Source organism: Diuraphis noxia, unplaced genomic scaffold, assembly GCF_037042655.1.
Source record: "Diuraphis noxia isolate RWA-SAM2 unplaced genomic scaffold, SU_Dnox_SAM2 contig0002, whole genome shotgun sequence".
NCBI classification, from domain to species: Eukaryota; Metazoa; Arthropoda; class Insecta; order Hemiptera; family Aphididae; genus Diuraphis; species Diuraphis noxia.
Window position 1 is genome coordinate 49,329,701 of NW_028301712.1, and position 18,387 is coordinate 49,348,087.

The window sequence follows — 18,387 nt, forward strand, 5'->3', positions numbered from 1 at the left end:
GGGTTTTATAGCTGGTACAATTATTAAAATATGTCTTAAATAACATGATTGTTTTTTCTGTTAACTAATCCACTCATCAAAACTTTAAAACACTTTTCAAGAAAATTAGTGTTTACCTTTAAAATAATTACCTTTTATACCTTATTAATGTACTTGTTAATTGTTACTACTATTTTGGGACATATCTATAATTTATAAGTTATTGAAATTGTATTTGTATCTATACAAAAGTAAAAAAAAAAATCTTTTTTATAACTGACCATTCTGATCACATTACCTTAAGTAAGATATATGTGTTATTCGTTTTATGTTGCAGTGGTAAATATTATATATATTTTTTTTTTATTTTGTATTTAGATATATAAAATTGTAGAACAATATTTATTAAAATAATTTTGAGATAATATTCATTTGCATTTGAATTTATTTCTATGATTATGTATGCTTAAGGGATTATCAAATGTTATGGTAAAGTGAAAACTTAAACTGTCTTCAAGAGCTTTTAAGTTTTTTTTTTCTATAGTAGGAAGCAATAAAAAATATTTATATTAATTTTTTTTTTTTTTTGTAAGGAGAACCCGCGGCAACATAGGCCATTGGGTGTGGGTTGGTACGGTAGGGGTTATTTTTGTATGTTTGTTTGTAGGCTTTTAAGTGGGTAGGGTTGTAACCCGTGTTTGTATATGTGTGGCAAGGATATGTTGCTATAAATCCCGGGTGGGCACCCATCCGGGAGCTAGCAACTGCAGCCGGTACGTACGCTCAGTGCGTTTCCGCAGATTGAGCGTACGACCACGACTCACCAAGCCACATTTATATTAATTATTGTAATTTAGAACTAATATATTCATTTAAAAACTATGGTAGAAAATTTTAGTAAAATTTAAATTAATTTTTATAATCCAAACGAGTTAATAATACAAAATCCATAATTTCCACTTTTTTAGTCAAAAATAAAATATCACTATTTATTATTTTCCAAGTTTAAATTTAATTGTGTTTTATAATATCTTTATTCGATTACTTGACTATATTCAATATGACGCGTATTTCTGATATTTCTATATTGTTTATTTTTGAATTTTTTGGACTCAATTTTTTAAAATAAAAAGTTAAATATTTTGATTCATTTAAATTCTGCTGTTACTTTTTAATTTAATTTTTGAAAATATATTTTTCTATTTATTAATACATTATATTTTACCAAAAATAAGTTTTCCGTGGAAAAAGCATAATTTAAAAATATATTTAAGCAATGAAAATATTTGTTAATATAATACATTTGTGGTACCTTAGATAATAGTAAATACTAAATTGTATGGAATATAATGAAAAATCTACTTAAATGTTTGATTGATTTCTAATTTACATGAATTTAGGTACCTATATATTATATTGTATATATAATAAAAGAATTTATTTGTACATAATAGTTCCTAAGTGTTTAAATAGTTTTGCGTTGATTGTGTAATTGCATTTTATTTTATAAATTATCTGTGTGTCATTTTGAAAATATATTAAGAAATTTAATTTATGATGTTTAATAGGGTATACGGTATACATTATGTATTATATCTTAGTGTTTATATTTTTCAGATCAAAAGTGCATGGACCTCAGTAATTTGAACGAAGATGATCAAACATTCATTGAAGGTAATTTACATGTTTAATTTGTGTATTTAGTTAACATAATATGTAGTACGATGTGTTTTATTAGTTATTTTATTGCTACCATTTTATTCATTAAGTATTGCATAGTAATCACTTATTAAACTAATGCTTTAAACACTGCAATGATATTTAACAATTTTATTTGACTGAGAAAACAATCGTTCGAATAAAAACCATTATAGGTGCATTATCCTAAAAACAAAAACATAATTCTGACTATGACATTGACTTTAAACAATACAAACTTATAATTTCTAGTTTCACTTTTTTTTCAGATTCGAAGTGCATGGACTTGAGTCATTTGAGTGACGATGATCCCAATTTCATTGAAGGTAACAGTGTTGAAATAAATTAAACAATTTTAATTTAAACTTATATTTGTAATACTGAAATATCATATGTGCTGGGGCAGTCTGTATTTTGCCTTTGACCATACGTGTTTGAATTTATCGTAAATGATATTATTTATTATGAAATCAGTTTCGTTGTTTTAATTGATTGTTGTCCGTCTGTATATTATTATTCTAATCACAGACAGCGGATGAATGCGTGCAGTTATTAGCTCAAGGCTATAGCAGGGCCGCTAACATTGTGACTAGTGACCTACTTTTGAGCGATTCGCCACGATGTGTTCAAGCAAGGACGGCAAGAGCCCTCTGCTCTCCCCTTCCCTCGCAAATTTTTAATAGTGTCACGGTCGATCCGAATCACCCAATTCAGACCTATTTTTGGACAGCCCTAAAATACGTAAGTTCTGGTGTTATTAGTTTACAAACCGCTAAACTAATTGCAAAAATTGTGGGCGATAAAAGTAAAATGTCATCGTTAACTCGTGCTGAAGAATAAAATAATTCCTTAATAAATTATATTTCAATGGTTAAGGGATAAAGTTATTTTATTATTTTAATAACATCTATACATACTTTTATGGTAATAGTATTATTTATCTGACCGCTTTTATTGCTTGTTGAAATCCTCAATTTAAGTATCCTTTAGCACGTGCTACGAATACCTCCAAACCACTTGACGCAACAATAACAATTCAAATATTCGTTTTATAAATAGGTCTTTGGGTCAAACAGGGTCGTAAAAAAAGGCTGATCATTGTGTTCTGAAATTCGGCGTGTAATTCAGCTATAAATTATTTACATGTTGAGGGAGAATAAAATCGAAATTTTTGAAACGACGTATTTGGACAAATAACGATTGGATAGAAAGCGAGCTGTCCAAGGACGCCGCCTCAATAAAACAGTAAATCTTTACGCCCAGTTATTCGGACAACCGTAATAACGTCGTTAGGCGGCATCCCTTTAGTCATGTCGGTCTTACAAAATGTTTTGTCAACAGTACCCTTGTAAATTTCTGGTATCGTTTTGGGGATTTTATGTTAACAAGTATGTACCTAAATGGTCTTATTAAATGACAACCGTTGGTAATAAATTGCGTGTGTATGTCAAACGTTACTATGGTGTAGGTGTACACAAATGGTATATTTCAAATAAAGCCATAATTTAGGTTTATATTCTCAATACATAGGCTAGCGTTTATTGTATGTTTTATTTTATTCAATTCATTTTTAGATAGTATATATATTTATACATTCTGTCAAACTAAAAATTCTTTATTATTCAAAGATGGTTGCACTAAAATATTTAGTTAAATGCCAACGAATTTTATTATTTTATTCATTATATAATATTATTCAATGAATAATATGAATTACTTATTTTTATGTTGAATTTAATGTAAAAAGGTAATTAATAATGGAATGGATTGCATATTTTTACTCTTTTTTTTCATTAAAAATATTTTTAGTGTATATAATTTTAAATTTAAAAGAAAACATAGTTATGTTTGTTAGTTAGTTTGCTATATATTTTTTTAAATAAAAACGTTTATTTCTGCATAGTTATCGACTTAAAAACATGTTTGATTTTGGTTTTTTTTTATCTTGATAATAATTCTGATATATTTCTAATTTATTAGTGCCAACACATTAATAAATATGCATGTTTAATTAAAAAACAAACATAAAATAATTTATTTCAAATCTCTAACATTTTTTACTTTATACATAATTATAGTTATGATATTTTAATTGATAGTCTATTAGTAACCTATTCAACAACATATTAAATTATTAAAACTCGTATTATTTTTATAGTCCTCAATAATATAATTTAAAATGTACCTAAATTAAATAATGGTTTGTACCTAAATTAAATAATATTTTTTAATTTATTAGTCTGTATGTAATTTTGTACTTATTTATACTTTGGTAGAAACACTTTAAAAAATTAAATTGCGTTTATGTTTATTTGCGTTTACGTTTATAGGTATTGGAAGTTTGATAATTCATAATCGTTTTCATCGATAATGTTATTGTTGATTATTTAATTTAAGGCTTAAGTTCCTAAATTTGAAATTTAAATATATTATAAATATACCTATTATACCTACACATGATTTATTGATGTAAAAATTAGAACTATAATGCTACATACAGTAAATTAAGAGTTTGCTCACATTAGCTTTATAATTGTTTATAGTTATCAATTTATCATTTTGTATTAAAAAATAATAATATAATAATAATAATATAACACTGCCATAGTAAGCGACGCGTGACTATTCACATCCAGCTACTGTATTCTGACATCCTGCCCACACGTTTTTAAATAATATAAGTGATATATTAGATAAATGTATCCATAGATTCTGAGCAGTGAAGCGATTGGTAATTACACACTTTAAAATTTAATACGAGTCTCCTAAAGTGATTTTCATTGAAAATTATAATAAAAGTATTTTAATAGCGATTGAAGATTAAATTTTGACAACATGGTTAGGTATTCAAATGACTTCTGTTATTTTATTATTATTCTAAAAATATTTATCTTGACTTGAAATATTTCACGATAACTTAAAATTTAAATCATGATTTTAAATAAGCATTTAACATTTTCTAATTGTTTCTTATAGTTGTAGTAAAAATATTTTGCTATTTCAAAAATACTTAAAAATTTAAAACAAGAGTTTTTATAAATTGCAGCTAATTTCTTAAATATTTAAAATAAGTATACAAAATTTTTTAAAAGGATTTAAAGTTGAAATATTGGCAAAAGTTTGTAAAATCATTTCTATTTGCGAATTATTTTATCTTAAAAAATGTATAGCTTATTCAATTTTAATAAGCAAGGCTTGACGATTTAGTACAAGTTTCTCAGAAGTTTTTCTTACATAAACCTAATAATCTCAACTATGCATATCGTGCACAATTTTAATTTTATTGTTTTAAGTTCAAATTTTGACGATATTGGATATTTAAAATATTTTTAATTATTAAAAAAAACATTTGTATTATTTTTCATCATCTCGTATATAACTATATTTAGTATATACCATGAAATTATTTCATAATATTTAGATTACTTTTAATCCGATTAAACTCATCGTTCTACAGTACGTACGTGTGAATAACAGCTATTATAATATATTTTATTGATGAATAAATAAATGATTTGTTGCTGGTAAAAATTAGTTCAACTGATTGTATTATAACAATAATTTAATTTATAATGGCATAATAAATATATAATAAAATATCCTTAGAAATATAGGATGGCAGATTGTCTCAAACAAACTGTTTTCATTGTATACAAAGATTTACAATTTATATTATATATATTATATTTATATAAAGAATACTTAAATTAAAATTTGTTACATTAATTACAGTGAGAGTTATACCCAAAATCTACTATACAGCAGAGGAACTTGCCTCGATTTCTTTAAGAAATTATAAGAAGCCTGTATAGTCATGTTCTGTTGTTCAAAATAAAACAATATATTATGATCGTATTTATGTATATATACCTACGCATACATATGTTAGTAGTTATTAAAATCTTAACTAAATCAATCAAACCTTGTGTGGATCATGAAACACTTATTTAAAATGGTTTTATTATTCTATTATTTCGTGACAAGTTTCGATTTAGTATAGTTTTTTTTCTTTTTATCGCTCTTTCCATTTTTAATGGTAAAAAAGAAGGCCGTGTTAAAGCCAGTGTCATTAAACCTCATCTACAACCGCAGAGTCATTACTATTCCCAGTGGCAAGTCGACCATAATATTATAACGGCTGGTCGAATGGTGGATACACACGGATAATAATTACCCGAAGAATCCCCGGGGTTGGTTGACCCGTGTGAGAATGAAAGAAAGAAAGCGCTTCGGATTTCTGACGCTATACTCTAACAATGAAGACTGATGATGTCGGCCGATAAAAGGGACATAGATATAGAGACCGAAGGTAGGGAAAAAGTACGTGTTCAATTTTTTCGGTCACGGGTAATAACCTTAGTCGTTGAAGACGTATGCTCCGGTTCAGGAATTCGATGGGTAGTGGTTCCTAAAAAATAAAAATAATAAATAAATACAAAAGTAATAGAATCTATTAATAAAGTAAGCGTATTTGTAATTCTTCGGAATACTTGGACTAATATATTATATTATTGTGTATTTTTTTTAAGGCGTTTTATCGTATATTGAGTGTATTTCTATTTTAATGTCAAGTGCATAAAAATATAAAATACCATCATTGTTGATCGTGATAAGTTTTTATTTTTTTCCATAAATAATTATAACAATTGTGTTATTACTTATATATTCACAGTTAATATTTTGTTTTTATTATAAATGAATAAGTTTTTTAATTTCAATTACGTATTAAAATAACTTAGTTTATGAGATCTTTTAGTCATATCTTATTGTATAAAAAGTGAATATACCTACCTATTATTAAGAAAATACCATCTTCACTTTACATTGGCATTTATACACAACATTTCTAGCACTAATAGTATTTTTGAATATTTTGAAAACCATTTATATGTTCCTAGCGAGAAGTTACACGTTAGCTACCTATTATGTAGTCTTATTATAGGCGTTCCTCACGCGTACACTCGGTAGGCTTGAGACGATCATACTTTCACACGTGTTCGTCCAAAAGGTTAATGCCTTCTAAACCAAAAAAAAAAAATATCATAGACCGAAACTTTTCGACAGAAGTTAAATTTCATTGGCTGGATCATATTCTTATATTTCTTGGTAAATTATTAATTGTCCAGTTAGCAATGTTCAGAATTCTTGTTCTTTGGTCCAACCAGATTCCATACTCGTGTATATACTTAATATACTTTCACTTTTAAACAATTTTATCGTAGTTTATATCAATAAATTTATTGTAATTCTTTAATTCTCATTTATTTGACAACTTAAAACGTATTGTGATCGCTCTCAAACTAAAAAGTAATTGCAATGTCTCCGGAAAAAGGGGCAATGGTTATTGGCAAACTTGCCTCGCGAATTGCAGTGCAAATACTGTGCCTATACAGAACGCCGTTTGAAAGTAAAGTGTGTAAGAACCGTGTACTTTTTTATTGTGTAATTTATTTCTTTAAAAATGTGCCATATAATATCCTTATTAATATAATTTAAGTTTTAAAATTTTAATCATAAAATGCTATTATATTCTGATATGTTTTAAAAAATAATTGGTACACATATATAATAATTATATGTAATACAATTATAATAATATTTGTCACCACCGATTTTACAAATACATAATTAAATGCTACTTCAAAATTTTTTAAATTGACCATGAAGTTTAAAACTAAGATTTTAAATATATCCAATTTCATTACAAAATCGTAAAATATCGAATTGGCATTTAAATTAACACTTTTAATATTACATTTAACTAAATACATTTTTTAATTTCTAAATTTATATTAATTATAACTATCTACTATTTATGAATTATGTTGAGGCCCTTTATCCTTGGTTTAAGCTTGAATTAAGAATTATGATATAATTCTATACACGTCGTATTAAATTCATAAAAATTCGAATAAATTTAAATCTATATTATGTTTATTTATAGAAATGGAATTGTTGATTGATTGCTTTGTTAAATAGTATTAAGCATAAGTTATTAAAAAAATAAAATTGAAAATAATACTTTTATAGAATTCGGATAATATCATAATTTATTGATCGGAGGAGGTATATTTAAAAGCGTCTGGGAGGCTTATTCTTGTTAGTATATAATTAATATTATACGGATAATGTTAAATATTATGTGTATGATGAAAACCTACTGGTATCATACTAGATACGTATAAAAAAGAGAGGGCTTGTATTTTTTAAAAATCTATCCAACAGAACCGTGTCAAGGACAACTTAACGACATGGTCCATAGAGTTGTGATGAACCGGTTCCCCTCTACTGCAGTGCAAACCATCGTTGATTCAAAATCTGATTGAAATCAAAATTATTTTGTAAATGTAAAGGATAAAACGTAGAAACTGTAACACATTGGTCATATAATGTCTATATTATGTGCCATTACTAATGCATATTATATACTATAATATTATATTGTATCCATACTGAAATATAAACATATTCAGTGTCTAATAATAATACTGATTTCTCATATTTTATCGTTACTGTTTGTACTGAATTATATATATTATGTAAATATTAAGGTAAAATACTTTTAAATGAATTTAATACATTAGTACAGTTTCAAATTAACTAGTATTTAAAATATTATTTCTCATTAACATTATGATTAAACTACATAATACTATACCATGTTTTAAGCAGCACTCGGTGTAAGGATTATTATAGAATTAAATCACTGTTTAACATTATGAAACTACCGTAGTATTTGTTTAGATTAAACTAGGTAATTAAAACGCATATGCAAGAAATAGATAGATTAAATTTAAAAAAAACATTTAATGTAGTACATGATTATTATATTTAAAATATTTTGTCTATTTATCTGATAGTAAATAATCCGATATTGGCTACACTTTTAATCATATTTAAGCGTTAATAATTGTGAAATTCACCCTCTTTCGGAAACCTTGACCAACTAACAAAAGAGCACGGGTGTTTCGGGAATCAACAGAAGACCCGTGTGGTTATGTTTACATGTATATTATATATGTTATTATTACATTTCTTTGGGGATCACTATATATTACCAAAAATAAAACAAATTCGTTACAATAGATATTTCACCATATATACCTTTACGGCTTTACCTATGCAACATTTATAATGTCTCTGCAGGGATGTTGTTTTGTGTAAATACGTTATATAGCCAATTTAAAGTCCGTGAAAGGGAAAAATAACAAACAATTGAATTTAGGGTTTCGACAAGGTCGCTGTGACACCCCCGACGGGCACTTATTGTGGCACGAAAAGTGAAAATAACTTTTGGTTTTATTTATGTTAGTATTTTTTTTCTAAAATAAAGAACGTATGCCAATAATTCTTAAATAAACGTTTGCATGTTTCTCCGATATCGTTGTTCTATGCGAGGACTCTATAGTAAAATTCATAGACAATCGGGAAAATAATTATCGTACACTACAATCCGTGACGATTTTCTGTGATTCTAGCATGTGTAGAGGGTGGGGAGTTATCTCAAGGACTACGACTTCTTGGCAGTTCTATTATTTTTCACTGAATTGAATGAAAACTTATTCAGCAATGTGTATGTATGACCTAAAAAATAAAAATACAAAATAAACGTAAAACTGCAATTTTATAAACTTTTATTTAAATCAATTGAATCGATAATTATTATTGTAAGTGATTAAGAGAAAATTGCATTAGAAAATAAAATCATTTAGATTTTCAGAAGATAATCAAAACTCTTAAAATATTATGTCTTAAAAACTTAATTTGTAATACTACTACATAAGATCTCTATATATACATATTTTACATGTATATTATATAAATATGTATAGACTACAAATTCATTATAATAACAATGAATTATGCTGAAATTAATAAAATTCTACTTACATATGTAGTTCATAATATACTTAAATAACTAGCTAACTAGTTACCTAAAACGTCAAAATGTATTCATCTTAATTTTTCTATGGTAGAAATAATAATATTTAATTATAGTGTAGGTAAGTTATTTTCATATACGTAAATATTTGAACTGACATAAACAAATTTTAATATTATTGTGTACATAAACATAACAATTAATGTAAATATTAATTCGCAGCCGCATGTTGTACATTATTTTTTGTGAAATCTTATTTTGTAAAAAATAAAAATAAAAACGTGTGTCCAGAGGTGCGCGAAAATTGAGAATTATATTTCATAATAAATTCCAGTGTTATTTTTGTTTTCGATATGATTTTCCGCTTGCAGAAAAACGGCGGGGACGTATTTCGTCGGACTGATTTCTCGATTTTAACAATATTATTACACTACAATTTTATCTATAACAATAACTAACCCATTCAAATGACTTTGCACACTACAATTATTATAAATCTCGCGTAGATTAGAGGTATTATTGTAGTTGACAATAGTATAGATGTATACAGTATTCGGAATTAAAATAATAAAATGTATATAGGTAAAATATAATGTAATATGGCCGGCAATATTACTACCGGTCTTTGAGATATTTTCCTATTGCGATGATAGTTTTTTTTATAAGAAAACAAGATAATCCTTCTACGGGCAGCTCTATGGTATCTATATTATTTATTTACCATCGTATAGCACAAAATATATGTGCAATATTTCTATAGTACAGATTGTAATACCTATAATCTATTTTATTATATTTTCATCTCGTATAATGGGTAGTCGCCGTTCTATTCGACCTCCGATCGTCCAGAAACAGTGATGAAGCGTCACATCGTGCACTCGATTTTCGGAACTTTTGATATAACGGCCATGCATAATACAATATTATTTATACTCCCCATGGTTCTATCTGACCGTTTGTCCGGTGTATTTATTTATACACGGGCGCGCGTCTATTTGTGTTCTCGCGAAATTTCGCACCGGGAGCAAATTAAAAACCGGTGGCGGGGTGGGGTTGGCGGTGGCTGCTGCTGCGGCGATGGCGGGACGGAGGTCGCCACTGACACAACCTGCCACCGTCACGGAGACGTAACTGGCTCAAGTGCAAGTGTTGCGATTACGTAAGTAGGTCGTATCGCGGTTTGGCGGCGGCGGCGCGCAGACGCATCGCGTCGATCGTTCCGTTCACGTGCCCAGCACAACTGCGTTAACGTTGCGGCCCATAACGCCTGCTCGTATATAATGTATTATTTAGAAGTGTAAGTGTGTGTGTGTGTGTGTGTGTGTGTGTGTGTGTGTGTGTGTGTGTGTGTGTGTGTGTGTGTGTGTGTGTGTGTGTGTGTGTGTGTGTGTGTGTGTGTGTGTGTGTGTGTGTGTGTGTGTGTGTGTTCATAATGTTCTAGCTTTGTTACTTAATCGATATTACTGTTGATTATCCCTGGTCCCTTATATCTTGGGGTTTCGGTGGCGGCCGTCGGTATATAAATTATTTGTATTATAATAAATATAATACACATCATTATTCACAAACACACGTAATAAACACGTTTGTCCGTGTGTTGTGTCTGACAATGTCTGTATATAATTAGTGTGTGTGTGTGTGTGTGTACTAAATTATAATATGTGTGTACAATAATATATTATTATACAATGGGCTTCGTCCGTTCGTCCCTCCGCTCCACCTTACCACCGGGCGCACCCCGCGCACCGCACAAAGCCGCGTTCTGCCCAATCCCTTTGTCGCGACATACATAATATGGAATCTATTATTGATATTATTATATATATATATATATATATATATATGGGTAATATACGCGCCGCAACGTGGTTATTATTTGGGCCGTCGAGCGAGCGCACGACGACGCCATTTAAACATATTTAACAATTCAATTATGCTCAATTTCGAATTCGTTTGAAGGTGGTAATACACTAATACATGCCCGCGTATATATATGTGTACCTACTGTACCTATTATTATTATTATTATTATTCTATGTGACGCGATATATAGTTTAGCCAGTTTAGGTATTCTGTACCAATAATCATATTATTTTATAATGTTTACGATGGTTTATTACCGTACACATACTGCCGAACACATACGTATGTGCTCAAGTCTAATTTAAAAATGATAGATTTTAAAGTTAAAACTTTAAGTTAAATGCTGAATATTATTAAAATATAGGTTTAAATTTCTCATGTGGGACTATAAGCCCCTTATTGCTTTATGTACTGATTAATCTGCGATGGAGTCGTGATACACTGTAAGTATATAGACGCCTATATGTACTATATGTATACCCCCACCCCCTTTGCGTAAGGCTGCAAAAAGATATGAAGAGAACGAAAAATAACTGTTGTATTAAAATTTCAGTCATATGTAAACGCTATTGTAACTGTTGCTATATAATGGCTGGCGGTTTTTAAAAAAAATATTTTGTATTTTATTAAGGCCAAATCCCACGCGAATGTTGTTCACTTCCAAAATTAAAATGTACTACAAATATAATTTTGCGATCTAAAAAAAAAAATGTAAATTTTTAAAACTGTACAATTATAATGTAAATTATATTCTGTCTACACTCGTCGCATATATATATAATGATAGCGTAATATAAAATAGCTTGTATAATGTAATATAATGTGTGCGAAACGCGTCTCTGAAACCTCAAATGTTATATTAAACGATTGTTATGATTACTGTGTGTTAATGTTGTTGAGTGACCTTATGCGCTCGTACTATCTTATTAGGTTTCTATATCGATTATGACATTTGGTGGTTTATCATTTACGAAAAGAAACAACCCGCCAGTATTTCGTCGATTATGTCGTCAAATTATTGTTTAGAGACGTGACAAGTTCAAAAATGTTGTAAATTTCGTTTTATGATTTCGATTTAATTATGGTGTATACATTTATAATATGTTTGTGTTTATATATTTACTTAAATGTTACAATTATATGCGATATTATTGTCAGTAACCTAGATACATAAATATGGTATTTCAAAGTATATTCTGCAGTGTATGTATTGAACTATGGACCTGCTTGCTTGCCCTAGCTCAAATAATAAAAGACGCGATAACAATCGATACGAGTATCTGTTTTTACTTATATACGTTCTACTTTGACACATATGAATAATAAAACAGTAGGTATGCCTCGATTTGACATCAGATGCGAATCCATTTACATAATTTTTAAAATATATGTATTGTATATATATACCTACGTGACATAATACCTAAACCTAAATAAATTCACCATCAAAATGTTCAAATATTTCTGTAAAACAATTCATATTATAGGTATTGTCGTATTGAAGTATAGTATTGTGTAAAAAAAGTTTTAAAAATTTCATTGTATGTACTTTATTTAATTGCATTAAGTTAAATCCATTTTGACGTCATGACATCAAATGCCGATTTCTTATCAATTATTTTATTGAACGGTTCGATACACAATAATGTAGTGATATTAGTCATCAATCATCATTATTAGGCATATAGCAACTATAAGTACTGTTTTGGAGTGGCGAGATTATGAAATGTGTCTTAAGTTATAACAAATTCAAATTTCAGACATTTTTAATGACATTATTAAACGAACGACACCATTATTACACCTAATAATTAATGGAAGACATTTTATTTTATTTACATAAATTATTGTTGATTGACATTTTAATGAAATTTAAATTTAATTATGCATTTATCACGCAGATAAACTTAACTGCACATATATATAGCTATTCATGAATTGTAAATAATGTATTTATTTGTTTTTATTTTTACAACAATTAATTACTTCTGGGTTACGCAATGTAATATTATTGACGTGCGTATATATATAGTAATAAGTACATTAACGTTCTTAAATAATAATTATATATAATAATATTAGTTCGTATTATAATATGTTTTGCCAATTTTTTTATCCGTCTAATTGATAATATGTTCATAAAAGGATTTTTATCAATTTTGTTCAAGTTGCGTGTATAAATATGTTTGTATATGTACCTACTCTGTTTTTCCCCTGACGACTGATAAGAAAATGAGAGCACACTCGATTATGTAGGTCAGTAGGACACCATAATCCATAATATTATATTCTATAATTGTACAGAAGCTGAATGATCTAAACTCGACTCTTGAAATTTAGTTTTATATTTGTACCAAATGAAAACAATTAAACTTGCGTATATAATGTGTAATTATTGTATTTGCTTTTATATTGATCGATATGTTCAGTCGTCGTATAATATATTCAACATACCGCATCAGTGCGCCATATATAAATATAAATATTTTTATCGATATTTTTAGATGGTATGCATATGGTATTAATGAATCCTAATTATAATACATTGGTTAGGTTTAGAGTTGTGTGGGAAATAGGTCACGTTTACAAAATTATTTAAAAAATATATTTCTTTGAATATTTATTTTTTATTATTATAAACCTTATGGTTGCGTAGGGAGAATTTTAAATACTGTTGAATAGATTTATTCTAATAACCCTTGCACCTGTCGGCAGTATCAGGTGACTCTCCGTTCTGTGCGTTTATAATATATATAGGGGCGTGTAAAAAACACTGGGAGCGTTTATGAATATCAAAAAAATCAGTAGGTATAATCTCCTGGTGCGAGAAAAAATTACAAAAATAAGGCGGACTTAATTTTTTTATAAATGCTGCATGTATTATTATTAAGGGTTTGATGAGATGATTCTATTTTCCCTTGGGAATTGGGTCAGTGGGGTGACAAGAAAAAGAAAACTTTAAATATACGACGGAAGTAGGCATGACAATATTATAATGATGTTTTAGTTACAATTAACAATAACATCACACCTGTTTCGTCTCCATATTTTTATTTTATTTTATTGTATTGTATTTTGGTTATAATTGTTAAAATTTGATTAGATCATACGATTTGATTTTTTGTGTAGATATATTGTTTCATACGTGTTTCTTTAAATATTTTTCATACATCTATTATACCTATATTCAACAATTTAATTCAATTTAATTTTCAAATATTTGTTAATACAATATAATTCATAACTATTGTGTTCTTATGACATAATATAAATTCAATTTACTTAATAAAAACTAGTTTTAAAATTATACAGACACGTGTAATGAAGATACCTAATCTAAGCTTATAGTATAAATATTATAATACTGTCCGTAATATAAATCAACCCTTTTTTATTAAGTATTTAATGATTGCATCTATAGTTAGTATATTTAATTTGTACAACTATAGCTTACAATTTTTGTATTTCAATTTTGTATTACAATAATATGTAGATATATTTTTATAACCAGTAAGTAAAATATAATTTTCCTACAGACGCACCTTATAGCCTATTCACACTGGACTCAGATCAATTAGTTATGTCGTTTTGTTATTATTACTATCTTGCTGTAGGTTAAAAGATCCATCTCCCAAAATCGTTACAATAATAGAACACAATTTCACGTCAGTTAAGTTTAGAAAACTATTCTCATACTGGATCATGATTCTCCATAATACTCCTGCATACGCACAGTTTGCATACAGTTAAATTAACGATTAAATTATTAGATAGTTGCTACATAATATTCAAATTTATTTTGGTGAAATATGCGTAATTTTTTTTGTAAAACGCCCAAATATTCATTGTTTTATGTACATAAATTAATCAACAAATCAATAAAACATAAAGAGTTTAAAAATATTTGATTTGAATGCAACGTTGGAATAAAACAGTTATATATCTACGTTATTATATCACTATATTATATTGCACCTAATATTGTATTAATATATTATCTTATTATAATATTAAAGTACTATGCCATACTTCAGGTTTAATATGTTTTATTTAAAATTTATCCAATTTGGCCTATTCTCGAAGTTTTAACTGGTCTAAGTATATTTTTGTTTACATTCTAGTATACACTACCTAATATAATACGTAACATTCGGTCATTAAATATAAAAACCTTACGTTTATCGAAATCCAATGATCTAAACAATACGTATAAATTTAACTTCGACATTAAAATTTATAACATGCATAGAAATATTAAGCGTGAATTACGGGTTTTTTTTTATTGTTACTTTACTTTAATATTAACTAGTTTTTTCCCTCCAAATATATAATATTATATTATATTAGTTAATTATTTAAGTAACCTTGAGGTGAGATTCTCGCGTATCTTCGTTCACCACCCCTCTCGGCGCGCGTATTTAAACTTGCGCGCATACACACATACACACACCGCATATACACAAACACTCCCCGCGCGCGTTCACACACATACGCGCCCGCGCGCACGCGGTCGCTCGCTAACCCGCCTGCTCCGTGTGTCGGACTCATTGTGGACACACACATACAGAATTGAAAGTAGGTCATTGAGATCCCCCCTATGCCCCGCCGCTGACTGTACAACCACGCCATCACCTACTCCGCCTCCTCCGCCGCCGATACTACCACCGCCACCGCCGTCGTCGCCGCCACAGCCATTACGCGTTTGCCCCCACCTAGGGCCGGCCCCGTCACTTTCACTTGTTTCAGCCGTTTCGTCGTGCCGTCCGTGTCAGTGTGTCTGTGTGTGTGGTATCCGATCTTACGGCCACGGCTAACCTGACTGCCGCGAAGTTTCGTACATGTGTTCGTCGAGCGCGCTCGATTCGTTGTCTATTAAAATACATCCTCTCGCGATACTTGTAAAAATTTTTGTTTTTTAAATTTGTATCGCTTTATATTACGCTTAAAATATTTTTTAATTTTATTGAAAAATCTCGAGTTGGTGTGTATATTATACGATTATAATATCAATCGGAAAAACCGTTTATGTAATTTTTTAATAATTTTAATAAATAGCCGTTAATTGAATATCAAAATAATTTTCGGAATTTATCGTGTTTGGTCACCGCCGTTGTCGTCGCCGTCGTCGTACAGTGTCCGCGCGCGCCAGTAGTGTGTCGGTCCCCCACCGGTCCTGGTGCGTGTAGCGTTTAGCGCGCGCTCGTGTGTTCGTGTGTTCGTGTAGCGCGCGCGCGCCCGTGTGTGTGTGTGTGTGTGCGGCGAGCCGCGCAACGATTGCGTTTCGTCGTCGCCGTATAGTCGTCGTCGCCCGATTCAGTCTCACAGTGACGAAATCGGGCCAGTCGCGTTGTTGTGCAAACGAGTCTCGCCAACCTGCAGTGCAATAGCCATATAGACATGACGAAAGCCGACAGCTAGCCGCCCCCCGCGTGGCCAATAATAATTATATACAGCGACGACATTCCAGCGCGACACCACCGAAACGGCCGTCGTTGTATTAAAAAACCCGCCACAGCATTTTTTCGGGTGTTCTTCGCTCCCGATTACCATCCCATTACCCTCATTCTGCAATAGTACATTAGTAAAATATGCTCTCGAGCAGCCCTTATTCGTGACGAAAAGTGCGATCCGCGTGTCAAGTGGGTGCCCCTCCGGGACGCCCCGTACGTACGTCATATGTTAGCAGCCGGCATGGATCACTCTGCCAGTTATCTGTCCCATTTTGGGCTCAGCCCGCCACAGGCGTCCGGTGACGACGGCGGTGACGATTCGCTGTATCAGCCTCCCGCCTCATCGCCGCCCCTGTACCAGTACATGCCGCCTCAGCACCAAACACCCTCATCTAGCGCAGCCGCTGCGTACTCGATGATGGGGGGCAGTAACCAGGGTTGTTATCAGCTCGGTAATGTGGACACAGCGTATTTGTTCGGTTCCGCAGGTGGAAACGGCGGTGGTGGAGGAGGAGGAGTGTCCGGATCCATGGACGGCCTCCAGCAGTATGTGGCAGTCGGCGGAAATGGCGGCGGTACGCCCGTGTCCGCGGCCGCAGCCGCCGTCAACCCTTCAGCCACCGGTTCCGAATTGCCCGACACTAAAGAAGGCATCGAGGAACTATGTCCCGTGTGCGGTGACAAGGTGTCCGGTTACCATTACGGTCTGCTCACGTGTGAGTCGTGCAAAGGCTTTTTCAAGCGGACTGTGCAAAACAAAAAGGTGTACACGTGCGTGGCCGAGAGGTCGTGTCACATCGACAAGACCCAAAGGAAGCGGTGTCCGTTCTGCCGGTTCCAGAAATGTCTTGAAGTCGGCATGAAACTTGAAGGTTAGTGTCATTTTTATGTTCTTATTTTAATATGATCAGTATTATCACTATATTCAAATATATGCATTTCACGGGTCTGTCTCACAAGTACCTTCATACCTTAGCACTATAGCGTTATCCGAGGCGTTATTGTACGATTGTGTGCTTAAAGTTGTCTTCTACAATATTTCTACGCTGAAAACTTAAACGGCAGTCTCGTAAATTCACATAGGTATTAGTAAATGTTAAAAACTCGAAATTTACCAAAAGAATACATTAAGTTATTCATCGAAAACCATTTATTATCATTACTATCATTTTGGTTGAAATATTTTCGTATCATTAGATTATATATTAAATACTAATATCAATAATCACCGCCGCCCGCCGTCTGGATCGATTAAGAGTACGACTGAAAATCCATTTTGTCTAACTATATTCATATGTAGACGTTAGAAAACATAACATCTCGTGCTTAAATTCTCAAATTGCGTAGCATGTATCACCTATTATTATGTAGTTGTATTAATTTGTCGTGTTATAATACAGTCACCGGGCAATACGATGATATACGTAAAACAACTCTTAATAAAATTTACGAGGGATTTGTTCATGTTAGTCGAACATATAAAGCAAACAGCAGCGCAACCGTACAATTTTTGAT

At 30.6% G+C, this 18,387-nt stretch overlaps 1 protein-coding gene across 1 annotated transcript in view; it reads left to right on the forward strand.

Moving 5' to 3' along the window:
* Positions 1–18,387, forward strand: part of ftz-f1 (ftz transcription factor 1) — a 67,376-nt gene that overhangs the window by 15,797 nt on the left and 33,192 nt on the right. The window contains exons 2-4 of the mRNA XM_015513565.2: positions 1,597–1,653; positions 1,947–2,003; positions 17,361–17,744. Coding sequence (XP_015369051.1) covers positions 1,597–1,653; positions 1,947–2,003; positions 17,361–17,744 — 498 coding nt within the window. The remainder of the gene's footprint in view (positions 1–1,596; positions 1,654–1,946; positions 2,004–17,360; positions 17,745–18,387) is intronic.